General features: G+C 41.1%; 1 protein-coding gene across 1 annotated transcript; it reads left to right on the plus strand.

Moving 5' to 3' along the window:
• The first annotated feature begins 3514 nt into the window (after positions 1-3514).
• LOC124272807 (ceramide kinase-like) lies at positions 3515-21330 on the plus strand. Its single transcript, XM_046708023.1, has 13 exons — positions 3515-3651; positions 4636-4786; positions 6334-6543; positions 7751-7873; positions 8401-8464; positions 8722-8867; positions 9913-9987; positions 11798-11944; positions 12152-12245; positions 13463-13503; positions 14768-14955; positions 17959-18122; positions 18742-21330. The coding sequence occupies exons 2-13, from the start codon at positions 4666-4668 to the stop codon at positions 18836-18838; spliced, it is 1470 nt and encodes a 489-aa protein (XP_046563979.1). The 5' UTR covers positions 3515-3651; positions 4636-4665; the 3' UTR covers positions 18839-21330.
• The last annotated feature ends 1975 nt before the right edge of the window (positions 21331-23305 follow it).

The following is a 23305-nucleotide window of genomic DNA, read 5'->3' on the forward strand; positions in this document are numbered from 1 at the left end:
GACCTCAGACTGCATGTTAAGGGGATACTTCGCAACAACTACCGTTTCCATTTCCAAGTCTGTGTTAAAGGGTATCAAAAACTTTGTGATTGCAACAGTTAATGCTCAAAAATCCATGCACCTACATGGACAGTTACTTCAACGTAAACATTTAAAGCAATGGACAGTTTCAAAACAACTCCATGTAAAATGTACAGTTTAAATTTTTCGACGATAACAGAAAATTACCGATGCATTAAAGCCTAAACTGTGAATGAAGACCTAAAATCACTGTATCTAAGAACTGACAGCAAAAAAAGGTGTGTCTGCTGATGAAGTTGTCATATTTCGTGTTGAAACGATCATTTTCTTTCGACACTCAGGAGGGTGCCCTCGCCTAACGCACAATTGTAGTAAATATAGAGGGTGTCAAGCTATTACAGAATGATCTGTAACTTTCTAGATCCTTCTGCCAAATGGCAAAACCTGATATACTTGCAAAGTAATGCAAATGCGAAGGAAAACTTACCATAACCATTTCGCCACGTGTTCTTCTTTCACTGTCCAGCGAGGAAATGGAGTTGCTTTTGCTTTTGCGGCAACTCCACATTTCGTGTGGACAGCGCTTCCACCCTGTGGTGTATGTATGGTTTGGCGTTTCCCCACTGATGTGAGCATATGTCGTGGACTGCTAGTCATACGGCATTGGCATCTGTAAACATCGTCCGAACAGAAACCACAGCCTCAATGAAACTGGAACTGGACATGCTTGTTTCCTCAATGAGAACTCCTAAATATGTTCAAATGGTTAGCATCACATAGGCCTCCAAGGCAGTTTATGGCCACTTCATATTTTATTATTATATTATTATATGTGATATTTGTATAGCGCCAATATCCAGCTCAGCTCAGCTGCTCAAAGGCGCTTTGTTTTTCCCTCGATCATAGGATGTCAATCTCAACGGCACATCGTATATGTCAATCTTAACTCCCTGGGGATCATACATTTTTGAAAATGTATGGAAGTTTGGTAAGTGTAGTTAGTATTAGTACTTATCATATGTTCCACTGTTTTGTCCAATGCTGTAAATGTTTGCCATGACTGTACCTTTTGTTACAGTGTAACAGCTTTGCTTCAAGAGTGTACTGCACCATTACTCTGTCCGTCTTGTTCAAACTGTTATGAACTTGGTAAATGTGATGCTTAGCTGATATCTTCTGTGTGGATGCTGGACCTTGTTCTTCAGTTCCCTTTAAATCATTCACATCACATCAGAGCAACTCTTGACCAATGAAGCTGAAACGCTACATGCTTGTTCCAGTCAATATAACATCTGAATATTTCAAGAGGCTCAAATCAGATTTTTATTTGCCAACTATGGCAACTATATTGAAAAACAATTGTATGGCCACTTTCAAATATTTTTGTAAAGTATACTGTAATTAGTTCTTTCAAGATGAACACATCTCTGAATTGCCAGACAGATGATACAGTTTGTTGGCATAGTAGACACTTGGTTTAAAGTAGACATTTATGTTGTGCAGTGGTACAAATGTATAAAAAATATAGTACACTCATGCTTGCAGGTTTGGAAATATTGTGGAAATTAAGTTATTTGTTTCATATTGTTAATGTTCAGAATGAGTTTATTCATATGAACTAAAGCATCGGTTGCTTAAGACCAGCTCTAACCCGGATCTTCTCTCATATAGTCCGTTAGGCTTCAGTGAGTTGGGTTCTACGGTATTATATCCTGACGGGGGACACCAGAAATGTGGGGAATCGAACCGCGGCATTACATGACGACGATCCTGTGACATCACGAAGATCGATTAGCTTATCTGGGATAAACGATGCCATGCATCAATCAAGTCAGCAAGTTTACCACCAATCCCGTTAGTGCCTCTTAAAACCAGCAAGAGTTACTGAAAAACAGTCTTACCCTGATCTTCACAATTACAAAGTGTCATGTCACTGACATATATAGTGAACATTCAACAAGTAGTACAGTAAGCTGGCGCACTACAGAAATAAAGTGTCATGTCACTGACATAGTGAACATTCAACAAGTAGTACAGTAAGCTGGCGCACTACAGAAATAAATAGCCAATGATGACTCCCACTCTTCTACAGATTTGTTCCATATAAATACAAATACAAATGTCTAATTTGATTGATTGATTGAAATAGATTCTGATATATACTACCCATCAAAGGTTTAGACTCACTAGTGTAAATGTAGCCACTTACTTCAGTCAACTGTTCTAAACTAGATTTTGCAAAATATCCCATACTGTGTAAAGGTGCTGTTTACACATGAACTGACGTAATGTAAAAGAAATTCGTAACGTTGAAAAGATTATTGTCATCGTTTTAATAAATGATGAAACTCAGTGAAAATTGGCGAATTCTTAACGAAACTTTACACTAAAACGCAGCTGTTCATACGCACGATATCTGCACATGCTTTTCAGCAATTTAATGCATGATCCTCGTGCAATTCATCTGCATAAGGTTTGCAGTTGGTTCCCCTAAGTTAGTGGAGAAATTCATCTTCGATGTAACCATATACATATCATATAGTGAGTGCTTTAAGTGAGTCTAAACTTATGATGGGTAGTATATATCGGTTTCCACGACAACGCAGGGATGTCGTCGAGAGCGTATGCATTGTCAGATGTATGACATCGCTTGTATTTGCATTACGTCAAGCGAGCTGAACTAATTATTACAGATACACCCTGAACAGGAAGGGTTGGGGGGGATTAATAAGGGTGGTGTTGCAACCCGCAAATAAACATAACTCAGTCTCGAAAAGTGTCACAAACGAGGAGAGTCCAAAAGTGGAGCAAGTGGGAGATGTCCATGAAAATCAAAGATTCAGTTCACGATCATAGGATTCTGTCACTCCAAAGGGACGCAACTCATCACATCCTGTAATTTGGCTATGATTATGAGAAGGTATTTTCGAGGTCTAAAACAGCGAATGGCTGAACATGTATCTGCTGTCTTACGGTAGGCAGGAAATAACAGTAGTTGGTATTATTAGGGAAGTCAGACAGGTATCCTCGACCAGCTATAAGAGCTGTAAAACCTACCTATAACGCTGTTTACAGCGCCACTACTTCATATCTGTGTCGGGTGACATGCATATACCGAGCAAGTGAATCGTGAAGTAGGGCAGGGTTCTGACCCCGATACAGAGGAAACGACACCCTGCATCGGAGCGAAGCTTGGCAGTCTCAAACATCGGTCAAAGGGCGCGGTGTGGTGCTGGGCTGTCACTTTCTCACGGTCTTCAACAACTTGACAGGGGACGATTGACACTCAATAACAATCTTCAAACAGTGAGTACACGGCCCATACAAAACAACACTTATAGTGCTATGTATAATTCATAGTGAATCAAAGCAGCTGTTTGAACTAAAAAGCGTAGAAATGACCCACTGTTTTGCGAGATTGTTTAGACAAGTTTTCAGGTCGAGATTTAGGGCGACAAGAGTTACTTCCCGCGGGTGGATATAGCTATTTAAAGTGTTTCAGAATTTCTTCTGTGTACCTTCTTTGTTTATGATGTCAACGACCAGAGACAGTATGTCTCTTATGCAATCTTCACTTCCAACAACTTCTACAGACCTGGCCCTCCAAGGGATACTTTGAGTCTAAACTGGGTAAACAGGGTTAATGTTACTCCACAGACGTGACTGGATCTGACAGATATGACCCTATTGTGGCACTAGAGTGTTGGTAATGTTAGTCAGTTCAACAGTCTTTGTAAGAGGGAGGGTAGAGCGGTGGTAAAGCCATTTTGAGCACGATGTATATATGTCATGCTCTTACAAAGCCAGGGAATGTGGGCAAGTTCTATTTGTCAACTGGATTTTTGCCCAACCCTACTGTAACTCAATCCAACTTGGACGGGTTTTCTATACTTTAGTATGACAGAGTAGATTCAGTCTGATAATTCTGAGTTTTGTTTGTGCTAGGCTGGTATATCAACAGGGTATTCAGAGATCAGGTTTGGTGTATTCTTATTTCAGCATGTTCTAAACATTCGACTTACTCCGAAGCAGAATATATAGGTCCTAAATGTACACCTTTCCTGATGTAAGACTCCCTGAAATAGGGAAATAGTTTGTATGTAGTAAATATACAAGTAACACACTACACACATCCCATCTGCTTTAGATATTTGCACCAGTCAATTGTCGCTTTATGACCGACATAAGCATTTTGGTACACTAACTGTCACTGAAAATATCGTGTTACACTTAGTCTCTGAAGGGTCAGTTGGGTAGCCTATAGTTAAAGCGTTCGCTCGTCACGCCGAAGACCCGTGTTCGATTCCCCAAATGGGTATAATATGTGAAGCCCATTTCTGGTGTCCCACGCCGTGATGTTGCTGGAATATTGCTAAAAGCAGGGTAAAACTAAACTCACTCACTCACTTTAGTCTCTGAAATAATACTGTATTAAGATATTGTTTTATGAATTGTCTTTTAAAATTTAATAGAAAAACCCCAGAGAATATGTTCAGAATACAGCCTTGGGATTTTTTTGTTTCCACTTTCTGTAAGAGAAATTAACAGTAAATTATTTAACTGAATCCATTACCTGAGACCTATGAGGTGACCTTTGATATGTTTCTACTTCAGTCCAGGAAGACACCAGCTGACTTGGTGGTAATGGCGGAGACCTCTGTGTTGTTGAGTGGGGATCTGCTGAGCGGTGGACAAGAATATCGTGTGCACCTGTCCCCTGATGGCCTGCACTGGCAGCTGACCAATCAGAAGAAGGATTCTACAGGTAGCTGCTGTGTGGTAGATGCTATGGACTATTCAGTTCTTGTCAAATACTGGCTGTTCAAGTAAACTGATGTCATAGGGAGCTGTCAGTGAGAGGATTTTGTATATACATTATGTATATGTAAGGCTTATGTAACAGCTGTATAAGTGACCATATACAGTCTTCTTCTTGAAAGAGTGTTTGTGTAATTTGCTAAATGATATTAGTGTCTTTCTACAATGGCATGCACAGATGTTCATGCTTTTGATCACTAGATTGTCTGGTCCAGACTCGATTATTTACAGACTGCCGCCATATGGCTAGAATATTGCTGAGTGTGGCGTTAAACAACAAACCAACCAACCAACTACAATGACCTTTAACCTATGCACACAGCTCTTCCCAGTATTCTAACTGCTGCTGACAAATGGGCATTCTGGGTAAAATCAAAGGTCCCCGCCAACCTATGTATATATATAGTGGCGACTGGGAGGTCTGGCTTGGTGGCATGGTTGATGGCATGTTATCATGTCCTAAATGTGCCGGCCAGTGCTCATGATGTCAATTACTGGAACTCCTTGTTCTGACTAGACTATTTACAGACCCCTGTCATGTATCGGGAACACAGCTGAGTACAGCGTTAACCACATAACTACCAGGTTTCCCCACACCAAACATCTTTGCATATATTTCTTTCAGACACTCTGTCAGGCGTAAATGGTGAGACAGAAATGTGAAGAATTCTGTGCTTTTCATGCTTTTGCTTTGAAACTGCCTGACATTTTTAATTACTGAGGCACAGTGTTAAGTAGAGATTGCAGTGTTGGTTTGAGGTCTGGGCCTAGATTTTCTAAGCTTTCTTAGTGCTAAGATAGTCATAAGTTAAAGTTAATGCATGGCACTTACGACTATCTTAGTGCTAAGAGAGGTGTGAGTGAGTGAGTTTAGTTTTAAGCCACACTCAAGAATATTCAAGCTATATGGCGGCGGTCTGTAAATAAACAAGTCTGGACCAGACAATTGAGTGATCAACAGCATGAGCATCGATCTGCGCAATTGTGAACCGATGACATGTCAGCGAGCCTGGCCACCCGATCCTGTTAGTCGCCTCTTACGACAAGCATGGGTAACTGAAGATCAATTCTAACCCGGACGTTCACAGGTTAGTGAGCTTTGAAAATCTATGCCCTTGGCTTTACTTGAGGTTGTCACGATATGGCTGAAATATTGCCGATGTGATGTTAAATATTAACTCACTCACTTAACTTGAGGACTGACTGACTGACTGAGTTTAGTTTTACGCCGCTTTTAGCAATATTCCAGCAATATCATGGCGGGGGACACCAGAAAATGGGCTTAACACATTGTGCCCATGTGGGGAATCGAACCCGGGCCTTCGGCGTGACGAGCCAACGCTTTAACCACTAGGCTACCCTGCCGCCCCCTTTACTTGAGGAAATGCACAAGGAAATATTATGCAGAGGATCATGATGATCCCAGTGTTTGTGTAAGTGATTGTCACACATAGTTCAAATGCAATTTAGTGATTAACTATGCTTGCAATATAGAGGTGAGCCTGCCATGGAGTGACATCTACAGCCTGGTCACAGACGGCCAGGGGGAGACAACTCAGATGAATGGAGAAGGCAAGAGCTTCACCATCCACTTTATAACCCACAGAAGGGATAAGAAGTGGAAAGCAACTGAGAAGAAGTTTGATGTGAAGGAAGGTGATGTCAGTGACTGGGTCCGCCAGATACAAGCCAACTACAGACCAGGTAGGTTGCCAGGTGTGGAATTGGGATATGGCCCCAATATAACTAACAATGATGTATGTAATGAGAGAATTTATAGAATGTAAACAGTGATACGTGTTGTAGGTTGCCAGGTGTGGAATGGGGATATGGCCCCCAATATAACTAACAATGATGTATGTAATGAGAGAATTTATAGAATGTAAACAGTGATATGTGTTGTAGGTTGCCAGGTGTGGAATGGGGATATGGCCCCAATATAACTAACAATGATGTATGTAATGAGAGAATTTATAGAATGTAAACAGTGATACGTGTTGTAGGTTGCCAGGTGTGGAATGGGGATATGGCCCCAATATAACTAACAATGATGTATGTAATGAGAGAATTTATAAAATGTAAACAGTGATAGGTGTTGTAGGTTGCCAGGTGTGGAATGGGGATGTGGCCCCCAATATAACTAACAATGATGTATGTAATGAGAGAATTTATAAAATGTAAACAGTGATATGTGTTGTAGGTTGCCAGGTGTGGAATGGGGATATGGCCCCAATATAACTAACAATGATGTATGTAATGAAAGAATTTATAGAATGTAAACAGTGATACGTGTTTGTAGGTTGCCAGGTGTGGAATGGGGATATGGCCCCAATATAACTAACAATGATGTATGTAATGAGAGAATTTTATAAAATGTAAACAGTGATGATAGGTGTGGAATGGGGATGTGGCCCCCAATATAACTAACAATGATGTATGTAATGAGAGAATTTATAGAATGTAAACAGTGATTTGTAGGTTGCCAGGTGTGGAATGGGAATGATGTATGTAATGAGAGAATATAGAATGGGATATAACTAACAATGATGTATGTAATGAGAGAATTTATAGAATGTAAACAGTGATACCCCAGGTGTGGAATGGGGATGTGGCCCCCAATATAACTAACAATGATGTATGTAATGAGAGAATTTATAGAATGTAAACAGTGATACGTGTTGTAGGTTGCCAGGTGTGGAATTGGGATATGGCCCCCAATATAACTAACAATGATGTATGTAATGAGAGAATTTATAGAATGTAAATGAGTGATACGTGTTGTAGGTTGCCAGGTGTGGATTGGGGATATGGCCCCCAATATAACTAACGATGATGTATGTAATGAGAGAATTTATAAAATGTAAATAGTGATACGTGTTGGATAATTTGCTGTTCGTTTTATCTTGACCAGCTACCCCTAAAAGGCTGCTTGTGATAGTGAACCCAATCGGTGGGAAGGGTCAAGGTCGTCAGGTCTATGAAAAGAAGGTGGCACCTCTCTTCAAGACAGCTGGGATCGAGACTCATGTTTTCAGTTAGTGCCATGTTATGTTTTAAACGAAATTAAGAAATGTTCATTTTTGTCAACTTAAAAACGCGTGTTTTACAAGATAATCATGTTCATCATAACAGAATTATGATGTCATTATGAAAATTGTTTTAAGGTAGATTTTTGGAAATGTATTGTACTTTTGTTATCAATTTAAACAGTGTGAAACATATTTCTATGTAAAATAGCTGGATATGTTACTCATATACTCACAACAGGGTAAATGAATGGCCTGAAGAAAATTATTTGGTCAGTGGGTATCATAAATATGCAATCTTTATGAATATGTTAATTTTAGCATATATCAGAGTGTAATAGTGACAGTGTGTTGAATAGGTGGGTATAATACCAGTTCACTGGTAAGTCAGGACAGCAGACCATAATGGTTATTTATGACAGTATTCATGTGTATATTTATGTACAAACAAAAGATTGGGTTTCTCCTCATGCAGGTGTTACAACTACAGAATGACAACAAGATTGGTTTTGAATGAAGTATTTCTGTTTTTCAGTAACAGAGAGAGCCAAACATTCAGAAGAAATTATCAACAACTTTGACTTCTCTAAAGTTGAAGGGTGAGAGGCTGACAATTTCCACAGTGTTATGTCAAGACAAATGAAATGTGAAATGTATATTTTAAAAATTACTAATTGAGATCTAGATTGAGTTACAAAAGGTATGTGTGTAAAACTGGAATGTAACAGTGTAGACTTACAAAATGTTTATGTGTAACACTGGAGTCTATTGACTTCAGTATAACACAAGCTCTGACATATCAGGTATTGAGGAGATGTGATTGTTTTGTCATGTCAGCAGTTTTCTCTGCTTCCAGCCTGGTGACAGTCGGGGGCGATGGGATGTACCAGGAAGCTCTCAACACGCTCATCCAGCGAAACCAGAAAGAGGCTGGCATCGACATCAATAATCCGGAGTCTGTCCTCAAACCACTTGATATCAAGTTTGGCATCATTCCGGCAGGTGCTTACTGCTTATATTACATAGATACAAGCTTACTTTATCAAAACGTTTTTTTTAATTATTATTATTTTAACGTTTTTATTTCTCAGTACATGTTTACATGACATTATAATTGTGAATAGATGTTCACATATACAAGGCATACATAAATTGATAGTATTTACAGGTTTGGCATAGGGCCTTAGTCGGTGTTACATTGACCATTCTTTCTTTGCAAATATTACATATAGATAAGTAGGCATAACTACATAATACATTTCGTACTGTATATGAATTACAACTTGTGTATGTTTGACTGCATCTTGTTACATGCAAGGTATAAGTCATTTTACGTTACCCATTATTTCTCAACATATGTTTACATGTACATAAGTATGCATATTACAGTGTATGAAAACGTCTACTGCATGTTTGACTGTTTCTAATCACCTGCAAGGCATCAATCATTTTTACATTAAAGTGTACTCTTTAAAGTTTACAATTAAATATTGAGCTACAAGTCTAAAAATAGTGTATGGAAATGATAAGTATTTGATTGTGGGACCTTTGAAAGTGGACATTGCAGGCCATTTTTCTTGAATATGTCATACTTCTTGCAAATTTTGTGATATTCAAACAATAAATGCATGGTAGTGTATGTTTTATTCTTTCTCTGGTTCAAATCCAACAGCTTATTCAAAAGATTACGAATGAAAAAATTCAGTGCCAGAACTATTTTCTCTGAGTATATATCATCATTGATTACATCATACAATGTACATCCATTAGTTGTATTGCTACATTCACTTTCAGTAACGATTTTCTGAAAAAATGTGTAAAAAGTAGCTTTAACCTGTGAATTCAAACCTGCAACTCATAAGTTCCCAGATCTTGTAGGTTACAGTTGTTGAAAGAGATAATGATACATGACATTTATTGGAGAATTTGACAGTGTGTAATGGAGCAGTTTAACGAGTTCAGTGAGGTCAGTACTGGAGTAGAGAAGAACATGCTTCTATAAAGGGAGGGTTGTGGATGCAATGTATGTTTTCTGTGCTATCTTCAGGCACTGGTAATGGAGTGTCTGCTCTGGCAGCGGGAGTTATAGACATAGAGACAGCAATACTACATGTTATCAGAGGTACGTGATCAATCTAAACAGTCTGCTTCCTGTGTTCTATCTGCCAGCAGCTGCTAGTGTTTGTTTGTTTGCATGGCATTTAACACTGCACAATATTCCAGCTGTCCTTAAATAATCAAGTTTTGACCAGACAATCCAGTGATGGACACCATGAGCCAGAGGTGGATGAAGAAATTTGAAAAAAGGAGCTGCACATGATACCCAAGTCACAAAGAAACCATGGTGCCGTTGTACAAAGCAATCTTAGGGCTACTGTGATTGTAACCCCCACCCCAAGTTATGATAGTGGTAGCTCTATGGTTGTAACCCCAACCCCTAGTTATGATAGTGGTAGCTCTATGGTTGTAACCCCAACCCCCAAGTTATGATAGTTGTAGCTCTATGGTTGTAACCCCCAACCCCCAAGTTATGATAGTGGTAGCTCTATGGTTGTAACCCCCAACCCCAAGTTATGATAGTGGTAGCTCTATGGTTGTAACCCCCAACCCCCAAGTTATGATAGTTGTAGCTCTATGGTTGTAACCCCAACCCCCAAGTTATGATAGTGGTAGCTCTATGGTTGTAACCCCCAACCCCCTAGTTATGATAGTTGTAGCTCTATGGTTGTAACCCCAACCCCCAAGTTATGATAGTTGTAGCTCTATGGTTGTAACCCCCAACCCCCAAGTTATGATAGTGGTAGCTCTATGGTTGTAACCCCCAACCCCTAGTTATGATAGTTGTAGCTCTATGGTTGTAACCCCCAACCCCCTAGTTATGATAGTTGTAGCTCTATGGTTGTAACCCCAACCCCTAGTTATGATAGTTGTAGCTCTATGGTTGTAACCCCCAACCCCCAAGTTATGATAGTGGTAGCTCTATGGTTGTAAACCCAACCCCTAGTTATGATAAGTTATGATAGTGGTAGCTCTATGGTTGTAACCCCAACCCCCTAGTTATGATAGTTGTAGCTCTATGGTTTGTAACCCCAACCCCAAGTTATGATAGTGGTAGCTCTATGGTTGTAACCCCCAACCCCAAGTTATGATAGTGGTAGCTCTATGGTTGTAACCCCCCAACCCCCAAGTTATGATAGTGGTAGCTCTATGGTTGTAACCCCAACCCCAAGTTATGATAGTTGTAGCTCTATGGTTGTAACCCCAACCCCTAGTTATGATAGTTGTAGCTCTATGGTTGTAACCCCAACCCCCAAGTTATGATAGTGGTAGCTCTATGGTTTAACCCCAACCCCTAGTAACCCCAACCCCCAAGTTATGATAGTGGTAGCTCTATGGTTGTAACCCCCAACCCCCAAGTTATGATAGTGGTAGCTCTATGGTTGTAACCCCCAACCCCCAAGTTATGATAGTGGTAGCTCTATGGTTGTAACCCCCAACCCCCAAGTTATGATAGTTGTAGCTCTATGGTTGTTTTGTACACCAGCACCCTGACCGAGGGAGCAGGTAGCATGTAAGATGTTTGGATACCCATGTTTGAGCGGTGTGATACAACAACATGCTCTCATTTAACAAACAGCAATTCTGCATACCAAGTCGGAGGTTGCTGGGGAGTTGAGATGTGCCCAAAATGAACTGTTTGTTCAGAAACTTGCTCCAAATTTTTGTTGGCAGTGGTGAAAAAAAATAGACTGTGGAAAATACCCAAACAATATTTTTTGTATGGCAAACATGAATATTTATTTTGATGGTGCTCAGAAATAAATTGTTTGAAGACTTTTATTACTCCAAGCTGATATGCCCCCTTAGCACTACCTTATTCCTGTCCAGATTATATTGATATTGAGAATTTGAGAATTTGAATTGTTTTTAAGGAGAGACAATAGGCTTTAATATATTCGGTATCTACGAGCCCGGGAAGTTGCTGTCCTACAGTGGTCTTCTGTTCGCTCACGGATTCTCTTCTGCCATTATCAAGAAGACTGACGAGAAGAGATGGATGAAAACTTTCCGATATCCATGTGAGTGACCTGTCTGATACACAACAGTAGTTTGATGTCCATGTCTGATGTCTGTGAGTCATGTCAAGTAGTGAATTTGTGTGTGATATATTTATGACATGTGTTTGGACAGCTGAGTAGTAACCATCAAGCTTCAAACTAACCTCTCCTGTACTCCTCACACAACAGATGATATAACATCACACTTCTGTTTTGAAACATTTCTAGATGTCATGATAACTCATTCATTCAGCAAGAAGCAAGTTTATGAACCAGAAATCCATTTGCTGGAGAAGACAGCTGGCGATGACTCCCAAGAGATGTAAGTGATATGTGTATAACAATGTTGAAATATCAAAGGTGCAGTGGGTGTGTATCTCATCTGACATGAAGGCTGAGGTCATGTGGAGTAAATGAGTGACTTGTGTCAAACTGCACGATCCCAAGTATATATCTAAGTTGACTGCTAATATTCAAGTCTGGTCAACACCACAGAGGTACAGTGACATTCTATAAGTGTGTGTTTAAGGCCTCTTACTGCAGTACTTATAATACTGTGGTTCATTCCTTATGGTGAAAGGTTGAACATGTGTGTTTAAGGCCTCTTATGGTAACATTGTATGCCACAGTGTTTTAAGGCCTCTTATGGTAACATTGTATACCACAGTGTTTTAAGGCCTCTTATGGTAACATTGTATGCCACAGTGTTTTAAGGCCTCTTATTGAAACATTGTATGCCACAGTGTTTTAAGGCCTCTTATGGTAACATTGTATGCCACAGTGTTTAAGGCCTCTTATGGTAACATTGTATGCCACAGTGTTTAAGGCCTCTTATGGTAACATTGTATGCCACAGTGTTTATGGCCTCTTGTATGGTAACATTGTAGTGTTTAAGGCCTCTTATGGTAACATTGTATGCCACAGTGTTTTAAGGCCTCTTATGGTAACATTGTATGCCACTGTGTTTTAAGGCCTCTTATGGTAACATTGTATGCCACAGTGTTTAAGGCCTCTTATGGTAACATTGTATGCAACAGTGTTTAAGGCCTCTTATGGTAACATTGTATGCCACAGTGTTTTAAGGCCTCTTATGGTAACATTGTATGCCACAGTGTTTTAAGGCCTCTTATGGTAACATTGTATGCCACAGTGTTTTAAGGCCTCTTATGGTAACATTGTATGCCACAGTGTTTTAAGCCCCTTTTATTGAAACATTGTATGTCACAGTGTTTTCATAGAAGCGACAAAACCCTTTCTACATGATGTCATAAAAGAAATCTCTGCTAAAAGTAGAGTCAATTAAACAATTGTGACTATATCATGGGCATATATTTGTTTCAGCATTCAGCCTGTTTCAGCATTCAGCCTGTTTCATCACCATTCTGTAGTTGTATGTTTAAAGTCTCTTCTTGCAAAATTATGTGTTTAAAACTCTTATTGCAAGTTTGTATCACATGCTGTTTCTGGTCATATGTTGCCATACTGTGTGATACTGCATGTTTCAAGCACCATGCTCTGTCATTGTCCTGTTTGTTTCAGAGCTGAATCAGAAGGAGCTGCTGCCCCAGCCAAGGAGAAAGGTACTGTGGCCAGCTAAAGACCTGGTACTCCTTTGTATTGGTTGAGCACTGATCAGTTGTCCCACATAGTACAGTAAACTTAAGCCTATAGAGGACAATGTTGGACGGCCTGTTATCTTCCTTTTATGACTGCTCAGATGCCTAGTGAATAGGCATTACAGATGTACAAGTGAACTGCTTCAGCATTGCTTTGTGCCGATAGAGGTGAGTACACATGTATTGATGTTTGGAGTATCATCATCCACAGCCAGTATATGCCATGCCATTATCCATCACTTATCACATCCTGCACATAAAGCTGTAAGCACAAACAGCCTGCAAGTATATCCCTGCATATAAAACAGTAAGCACTAAAAAAGTATAATAAAAGATATCACAAATGTTACGTTTGACCACTTTCTACATGGCATTGAATATTCAGAGGGGAACACTAGGTACGTGATGAACACTCACAACTGTCAGATTGATGTGGATCTCTGACTTTATGTGCTGGCAAGTAGGTGCGAGTGGGAGTTCAAATTCCAAAACAAAAAGTACAACCTGAGAATATCTGATCCCAAATATAGCATAATGTAACATCCTTTTAATTGTCTAGACAATCAATTGCCCCATTTCTCTGAAGCAGTACAATAATACCTTTCAAACAGGGTAATAAAAAGTAACTATCTATTAAAATATAGTACCAAAGTCTACCAAAGATAGACATGTCCGCAATAACCTAATCAAAACCTGCAGATTTCCACAACTTAAACAATTATATAGCTGAAATAGACATTGTCAATGTCATTAGCATGATTTGCATCTTTTCATTATTTGACCTTATAACCCCATTACCTGACACACCCATGAAGTGCTCCTACCATTCAGCTTGGAAACTGGTGGCAGTATACCCCACCTCCACCTGTGCTGTGTATTCTATGACAGCTGTATAGTTCCTGGCAGTGTTTATCTGTCTGTGTTTCAGGCTGGCGGAGACTGGAGCCAGTATACCCCACCTCCACCTGTGCTGTGTATTCTATGACAGCTGTATAGTTCCTGGCAGTGTTTATCTGTCTGTGTTTCAGGCTGGCGGAGACTGGTGCCAGTATACCCCACCTCCACCTGTGCTGTGTATTCTATGACAGCTGTATAGCTCCTGGCAGTGTTTATCTGTCTGTGTTTCAGGCTGGTGGAGACTGGTGGCAGTATACCCCACCTCCACCTGTGCTGTGTATTCTATGACAGCTGTACAGTTCCTGGCAGTGTTTATCTGTCTGTGTTTCAGGCTGGCGGAGACTTGAGGCCATGCAGCAAATGGACATGATGATCTTTATATGCAAGATAGATACTAAGCAGGACAAACTGAAGATGCTACCTTCATCGGACAGTTTTACTGTTTTCTTGACCAAACTGTGTGCAGGCTGGACCTACTTGAAGATGATGTTTGGACTAATGAGACAATCCAGTGATGCTGTAAGAATACTTTACAATATGTGAGCCTGCCTTTACTGTAATACTGTTCACAACTGATGTTCAATAACAGTAAAGCCCATACTGACTTGTAGGCCCACAGCATCTAGGTAGTGGGTTGTAGGCCCACAGCATCTAGGTACTTGGTTGTAGGCCCACAGCATCTAGGTAGTGGGTTGTAGGGCCACAGCATCTAGGTACTGGGTTGTAGGCCCACAGCATCTAGGTAGTGGGTTGTAGGCCCAATGCATCTGGGTACTGGGTTGTAGGCCCACAGCATCTAGGTAGTGGGTTGTAGGCCCACAGCGTCTAGGTAGTGGGTTGTAGGCCCACAGCATCTAGGTACTGGGTTGTAGGCCCACAGCATCTAGGTACTGGGTTGTAGGCCCACAGCATCTAGGTAGTGGGTTGTAGGCCCACAGCATCTAGGTACTGGGTTGTAGGCCCACAGCATCTAGGTAGTGGGTTGTAGGCCCACAGCATCTAGGTACTGGGTTGTAGGCCCACAGCATCTAGGTAGTGGGTTGTAGGCCCACAGCATGTAGGTAGTGGGTTGTAGGCCCACAGCATCTAGGTAGTGGGTTGAAGGCCCACAGCATCTAGGTAGTGGGTTGTAGGCCCACAGCATCTAGGTAGTGGGTTGTAGGCCCACAACATCTAGGTAGTGGGTTGTAGGCCCACAGCATCTAGGTAGTGGGTTGTAGGCCCACAGCATCTAGGTAGTGGGTTGTAGGCCCACAGCATCTAGGTACTGGGTTGTAGGCCCAATGCATCTAGGTACTGGGTTGTAGGCCCACAGCGTCTAGGTAGTGGGTTGTAGGCCCACAGCGTCTAGGTAGTGGGTTGTAGGCCCAGTGCAACTAGGTAGTGGGTTGTAGGCCCACATCATCTAGGTAATGGGTTGTAGGCCCACAACATCTAGGTAATGGGTTGTAGGCCCACAGCATCTAGGTAGTGGGTTGTAGGCCCACAGCATCTAGGTAGTGGGTTGTAGGCTCACAGCATCTAGGTAGTAGGTTGTAGGCCCACAGCATCTAGGTACTGGGTTGTAGGCCCACAGCATCTAGGTACTGGGTTGTAGGCCCAATGCATCTAGGTAGTGGGTTGTAGGCCCACAGCGTCTAGGTAGTGGGTTGTAGGCCCACAACGTCTAGGTAGTGGGTTTGTAGGCCCAGTGCATCTAGGTAGTGGGTTGTAGGCCCACATCATCTAGGTAATGGGTTGTGAGGCCCACAGCATCTAGGTAGTGGGTTGTAGGCCCACAGCATCTAGGTAGTGGGTTGTAGGCCCAATGCATCTAGGTAGTGGGTTGTAGGCCCACAGCATCTAGGTACTGGGTTGTAGGCCCACAGCATCTAGGTACTGGGTTGTAGGCCCACAGCATCTAGGTACTGGGTTGTAGGCCCACAGCATCTAGGTACTGGGTTGTAGGCCCACAGCATCTAGGTACTGGGTTGTAGGCCCACAGCATCTAGGTAGTGGGTTGTAGGCCCACAGCATCTAGGTACTGGGTTGTAGGCCCACAGCATCTAGGTAGTGGGTTGTAGGCTCACAGCATCTAGGTAGTGGGTTGTAGGCCCACAGCATCTAGGTAGTGGGTTGTAGGCCCACAGCATCTAGGTACTGGGTTGTAGGCCCACAGCATCTAGGTACTGGGTTGTAGGCCCACAGCATCTAGGTACTGGGTTGTAGGCTCAATGCATCTAGGTAGTGGGTTGTAGGCCCACAGCATCTAGGTAGTGGGTTGTAGGCCCACAGCATCTAGGTAGTGGGTTGTAGGCCCAGTGCATCTAGGTAGTGGGTTGTAGGCCCACATCATCTAGGTAATGGGTTGTAGGCCCACAGCATCTAGGTAGTGGGTTGTAGGCCCACAGCATCTAGGTAGTGGGTTGTAGGCCCAATGCATCTAGGTAGTGGGTTGTAGGCCCACAGCATCTAGGTACTGGGTTGTAGGCCCAATGCATCTAGGTACTGGGTTGTAGGCCCACAGCATCTAGGTACTGGGTTGTAGGCCCACAGCATCTAGGTACTGGGTTGTAGGCCCACAGCATCTAGGTACTGGGTTGTAGGCCCACAGCATCTAGGTAGTGGGTTGTAGGCCCACAGCATCTAGGTAGTGGGTTGTAGGCCCACAGCATCTAGGTAGTGAGTTGTAGGCCCAATGCATCTAGGTAGTGGATTGTAGGCCCACTGTACCTCGGTAGTGGATTGTACATCACCTTGGTACTAGGTGACCATGGAATCTGTCATCATCCAGTTTTATATATGGATCTACAAAAATATCTACTGTGACATATGTATGTATGCTCAGACGCAAAGATTATTGTGATATAGAATATTTTCATTGTTAATCTTCAATGCACAAGGTGGACAGACACACTCGCTGCTGACTGTGTGAACTTCCTTGTGACCCTCTCTTGTGCTGTTGCTCATTTGCATATACTGTATGTGCTGTTCTTATGGATGGTTAGTTGTGATGGTGTTTGTTGTTTGTGTGTCACAGTAGCATTTTCCTGTGAGTATATGTACCGAATGTATGTTCATACACTCCATAGTCAATGAAAAAGGCCCCTCACTTGTAATTATGTTCTTAATCCACAAAAACCTACCATCTCATACGTATATCTCATTATTTAAAACAAGGTTCATCCTAAGGCTTGTGACTACAACTGACACTATGATTGATTTCTCAACTATATGATTCCCTCTCTTTATCAAATGTTTTCTGTGAATTATCAATGGTACTTTCGGTAGGAGTATTTTATTTGATACCAATGCAATAATATTGATTAACAAAACTCTAAATTTCATAACATTACATTTATATTTTATTTCCTGAATCAATGCATTATAGTTTGTTTGCTTGTTTGTTAATTAAAAATACAAATGAATTTATTGGTATTATGATGGAAATATGACTGCTGTCAGTTCTTCCATTCAGCCACATGGATTTGAGGGGCCTTTGAGAGTGGCATGAGTTGAAGAATGCTTCCCATGGTGTTCCAGATGGACGTCCCCCAGTTGGTCGTGCATCAGGATGTCACAGGAATGAAGGTCAAGTTCAACATCGATGAGAACCCATCACTTTCTGAGAAGGAGAAGATGTATGGAAGCTTGCTGAACATTGACGGGGAGTTGTACAAGTCTGAGTGTGGGGAAGTGGAGATCCGGTCAGTACAGCATCACATCACTGTCATGAGGGATGGTTGTTGTCACCTCTTCCCTTGTAAAGTCACAAGACCACACATCACCATGATTAAACTACTATTTTACCACAAACATTAGCATGCGTTTTGTAACTGATCGTTATCTGTAAACACCACTGACCCGTAAAGATCCGGACTGGAATTGATCTTCTGTAACCCATACTTGTCGTAAGAGGCAACTAACGGGATCGGGTGGTAATGCTCGCTGACTTGTTGACACATGTCATTGTATCCCAATAGTGTAATCGATGCTCATACTGTTGATCATTGGATTGTCTGGTCCAGACTCGATTATTTACAGACAAGTGCTATACAGCTAGAATATTGCTGAATAAAACTAAACTCACTCACTCACTGTAAACACCATCCCAACTGTAACAGCAAGGTAAATGAAGGTAAGATTCAACATAAATGTCCTCATGATAATGATATGATCATGGAGGCCATACTGCAAATTCTTATTTCACACACCAGTATATTTTTATATTTTATCAAGAAGGAAAAGTGAAACTGCCAACATGTATGTTCCGTGATGAAGGTGAGCTGCTGTACATGGCATCATGAACCTGCGCTACTGTTCCAGGTTGATATCGAGGTATGTGCCGATGTATGCAACCCCTGTCGATTCGTTCTCATCAACACCAGGGGAGGATCCAGGAGAGCCACCACAGACTGCCTAGAGAGTGCTGTGGAAGCACCATGATCTGCAGCCAAATCTGTTCAAAATACTGTGCAGCAACAACTGATTCTTAAGGCTAAATGTTTAACATAGGAAATGATAAACATGGACTTTGACTTGATTAAAGACAGTGTGATTGTCTTCCGTCTTTTAACTGCATCAATATGAAGATACAATAGACTGATGTACCGGGTGTGTTCTATGTATACTAAACAACAGAAATGAAAGAACACTCAATTTGTTCATATTACTATACTTAACATACCTGGAAGATGGAAGTGTTGGAGGTTCTTTAATTTCTTTTGAGTAGTACAGATACCTTTCCGACACAAATATCTTCAGCGCCAAATACTGATAGATCGTAATATGGGTGCTTGAATGTATCACGTCCACTCGTGTTCCACAATGGGTAACAAGTGCATGCCTCATCGAATCACACTGCAGCAGCAAACTGGTCAACCAGTGTTTGCCCAACGACTGCCCTTTGAAAGACCTAAGGTCAAAAGAGACATTTTTTCGTACTGTTATATGTGTTTACCGAAGGCCTGGGTTTTAAGCCTTTTGACCACTTGGCAGCTATTATATATTGATTAATCAAGCACTATGAACCTTAAAACAGAATGTATGAGTGAGTGAGTTGGGGGTGGGAGTGAGTTTGAAATACTATTGTTTAACAGTATCATTCATAATGAGAAACCACAAAAACATGACATTTTGAATGCACCATTTAGATGGAGAATATATTTTACCGAGTTATGGACAATGTATAAGTTATTTTAGTGGGTTGGGTTTGTTCCAATTAGGGTGGGCTTCTGAAGCAGCATTCCTCAACATATATCGTGAAACTTGTATACACGTCAGGAACATGCTCAATGGGTGCCCTTGAACAAAGGGAATTATGTTTTGATTTTCTATTCTGTAAGTTCTATAATAGTGTAGATTTGGAGTTTTGTTTGTATTTTTCTAGTGTCAAACCTTTCATTATTACTCCATAAATGTATGAGGATAGTTAGGACTTGTGCCTACCAATTGATTTGTTTATAAGTGTACCAAGCAGTGCTAGCGGGTGAGATGTATAGCTGGTGTCTCCTTGTTTCCTATACAACACTGAGGGGAATTACAATGATGCTCCCTTGTCTCTAGCCCCAAAATGGGAAGCTGGGTAATTAACCAGAATAATTATGGATCATGTGCCCTTGTATGAATATTTCCTGAATATGTGCCTTCCTGGTTTATATATATATGAAATGTATCTTTATATTTTGAAGCATATATCAACTTTTATGAAAGGTTTTGATTTAAAGAAATAGGATCTGTCACAGTTAATGATGTGGGTTGTATGTCATATGTATGTCATGTTGTGAACATTTCTGATTTAACTGTGCAATATCATGTGGTGGTCCCAGTATCTGTGATGGTTTCACACACTTATGTGAAACTGTGTTGTGAAAATACAGTGAAACCACATGAACGTCTTCACACTAGATGTTGTTCATAACAGTTCATTTTGACAATCACATCAGAATCGTAATTGTCCCTATGGGTCAATATTGACGCTTTGCCGGTGCCAAATATTGGTTTGGTATTGCCCTCTGCTGGTGCCAAATAATGGTTTGGTATTGACACTCTGCTGGTGCCAAATAATGATTTGGTATTGACACTCTGCTGGTGCCAAATAATGGTTTGGTATTGACACTCTGCTGGTGCCAAATAATGGTTTGGTATTGACACTTTGCTGGTGCCAAATAATGGTTTGATACTGACGCTCTGCTGGTGTCAAATAATGGTTAACATGATGCAGCTTTATGGTCTTGACTTGATGAGGTGCCCTAAGATCAATATGCACACATCAGAAAGTGATTCCATCAATTATAGGAAAGATTTCCACAGTTTCTGAAAATGAAGATGTTTGAACAAATACAGAGCAAGATATCAAGAGAGGTTGACTCGTCATATTTTCGTTGACATATAACTACAGGTACATCTTAAACTATGACCCTCACTTTCATTACTTTTAATGCTTATTTTAGTTCTATTGTGAACTATTTTTTTTCTGTAAAATATGTTCATTTGAGAGACTAGTTGTTAGTCTACAAGCTTGACTGTACCCCTGTTACAGTGAGCTGATGGTTCAGGAAGGATCATGTACGGTTTATGGTGTTTTACATGTTTTACATGTTCATCTGCTTCTAACCATCTCTCTATATATATGTTTGTGTATTTATAATCGAGCAGCATATTATTGTTTGTAACCGATAGTATTATTTGTTTATATATTGCACATACCCTATGTGTTTTTATGTCACATACAGATGTTATTTTGTGTCAGATACACATGTGTTGTTTTAAATGTTGTATGTTTTTTATTAATGGTAGTCCCAAGGCTAATATGTCCAGACTTTACTGTACAAGTAGAGCATTAATTTTATTTCTGCTCTTTTTCTATCATATTGTGCTTTCATAGAATAATTAAATGAGTTTATTAATTGAAAATGTCTGCTTTTCATAGTATAATTCTACTGGATATTCCATGGTCAGTACATAGGACCAAGGCTACAAGAGTCATTTGCCAGGGCTGAACCACAAAACTGGCAATAGGATACATCTAAAAAGGATGTCAGTTTTACACACCAAGTGTCAGTGTTATGCAACCATGTGCCAATTTTTATAAGGAGAATGACACATGCAACAAGAGTGAAAACACAAAACTCAGAAACAATGAGTCCAGCAAAAAAAGACTTTGTCATATGATAGAAGAGTTAAGTGAAATGTGCTGTCATCTGGAAGGGCAAATTTCCATTTCATGTTTCCTTTTAACTGCGTGCATGCGTGCGTCCACGAATCCACTGAGATAACCAGCCACAGTGTGACATGGATAACTGTCATCGTGAAGAGGCGAGCGGCAAATGTTCAGCGTGAGAGGGCGAATCTTGAAGACGACCCCAGTTATGGAAGGCCTATAAGGTCACTAACAACAGAAGTGAAAATGCACACTATGGTGACCGTATCAGGTCACTTTGCTCCACAGCTTCTGACATCTCAACAAGGACACACCAGCTTGTCTGTGCCACTCTAGCTGCTTGAATCTGATACAGAAAGGTCGTTTATTCTCATAGAGACAATATAAGCATTATTATTAAGCAAATTTGTTGCAATGATTGGATGAAATTAGCCTAGATCTTCTCTTCCTTTAAGACAATACTGCAGTGCTATAAGTCTCGAGTGTGGTTTTGAACTCCTTCAGTACCGTCATATTCTGATCTGTTCCATCAAACCTCTGTCTTGTCCCAAACACGAAGAACGCTGTAGCAGGATCTCATGTGGACTCGAATGATGACGTCAGGGCAGCTGTGGAAAACTCTTTAAACAGCCAAAAGGAAGACAATTACGAAACTGAGATACTCCTTCACACATCGATGACAGGAGGACATCATGCCAAAAACTACAACATTAAATGTCTTTAGGTCAAGTACCCCTTGTAATTAATTAAGTCTTCCCAAAATCATCCAATAACAATGTTAAATGATGGTAAATATCCCTCATGGACAAATGATTAGTCTACATCAACAACAGAAAACTACTGGCATTTCACCTTCATTCTACTAAGATAGGCCACAGACCTAAACTGGAACCAAACACCTTGGTTTCACTCACAACACTGCTAAGATAGGTCACAGACCTAGACTGAAACCAGACACCTTGGTTTCACTCACAACACTGCTAAGATAGGCCACAGACCTAGACTGGCACCAGACACCTTGGTTTCACTCACAACACTGCTAAGATAGGCCACAGACCTAGACTGGCACCAGACACCTTGGTTTCACTCACAACACTGCTAAGATAGGTCACAGACCTAGACTGGCACCAGACACCTTGGTTTCACTCACAACACTGCTAAGATAGGGCCACAGACCTAGACTGGCACCAGGCACCTTGGTTTCACTCACAACACTGCTAAGATAGGCCACAGACCTAGACTGGCACCAGACACCTTGGTTTCACTCACAACACTGCTAAGATAGGCCACAGACCTAGACTGGCACCAGACACCTTGGTTTCACTCACAACACTGCTAAGATAGGCCACAGACCTAAACTGAAACCAGACACTTTGGTTTCACTCACAACACTGCTAAGATGGGCCACAGACCTAGACTGGCACCAGGCACCTTGGTTTCACTCACAACACTGCTAAGATAGGCCACAGACCTAGACTGGCACCAGGCACCTTGGTTTCACTCACAACACTCCTAAGATAGGCCACAGACCTAGACTGGCACCAGACACCTTGGTTTCACTCACAACACTGCTAAGATAGGCCACAGACCTAGACTGGGACCAGACACCTTGGTTTCACTCACAACACTGCTAAGATAGGCCACAGACCTAGACTGGCACCAGACACCTTGGTTTCACTCACAACACTGCTAAGATAGGCCACAGACCTAGACTGGCACCAGACACCT

This window comes from Haliotis rubra, unplaced genomic scaffold, assembly GCF_003918875.1.
Source record: "Haliotis rubra isolate DU_JTF1 unplaced genomic scaffold, ASM391887v1 Scf173, whole genome shotgun sequence".
NCBI classification, from domain to species: Eukaryota; Metazoa; Mollusca; class Gastropoda; order Lepetellida; family Haliotidae; genus Haliotis; species Haliotis rubra.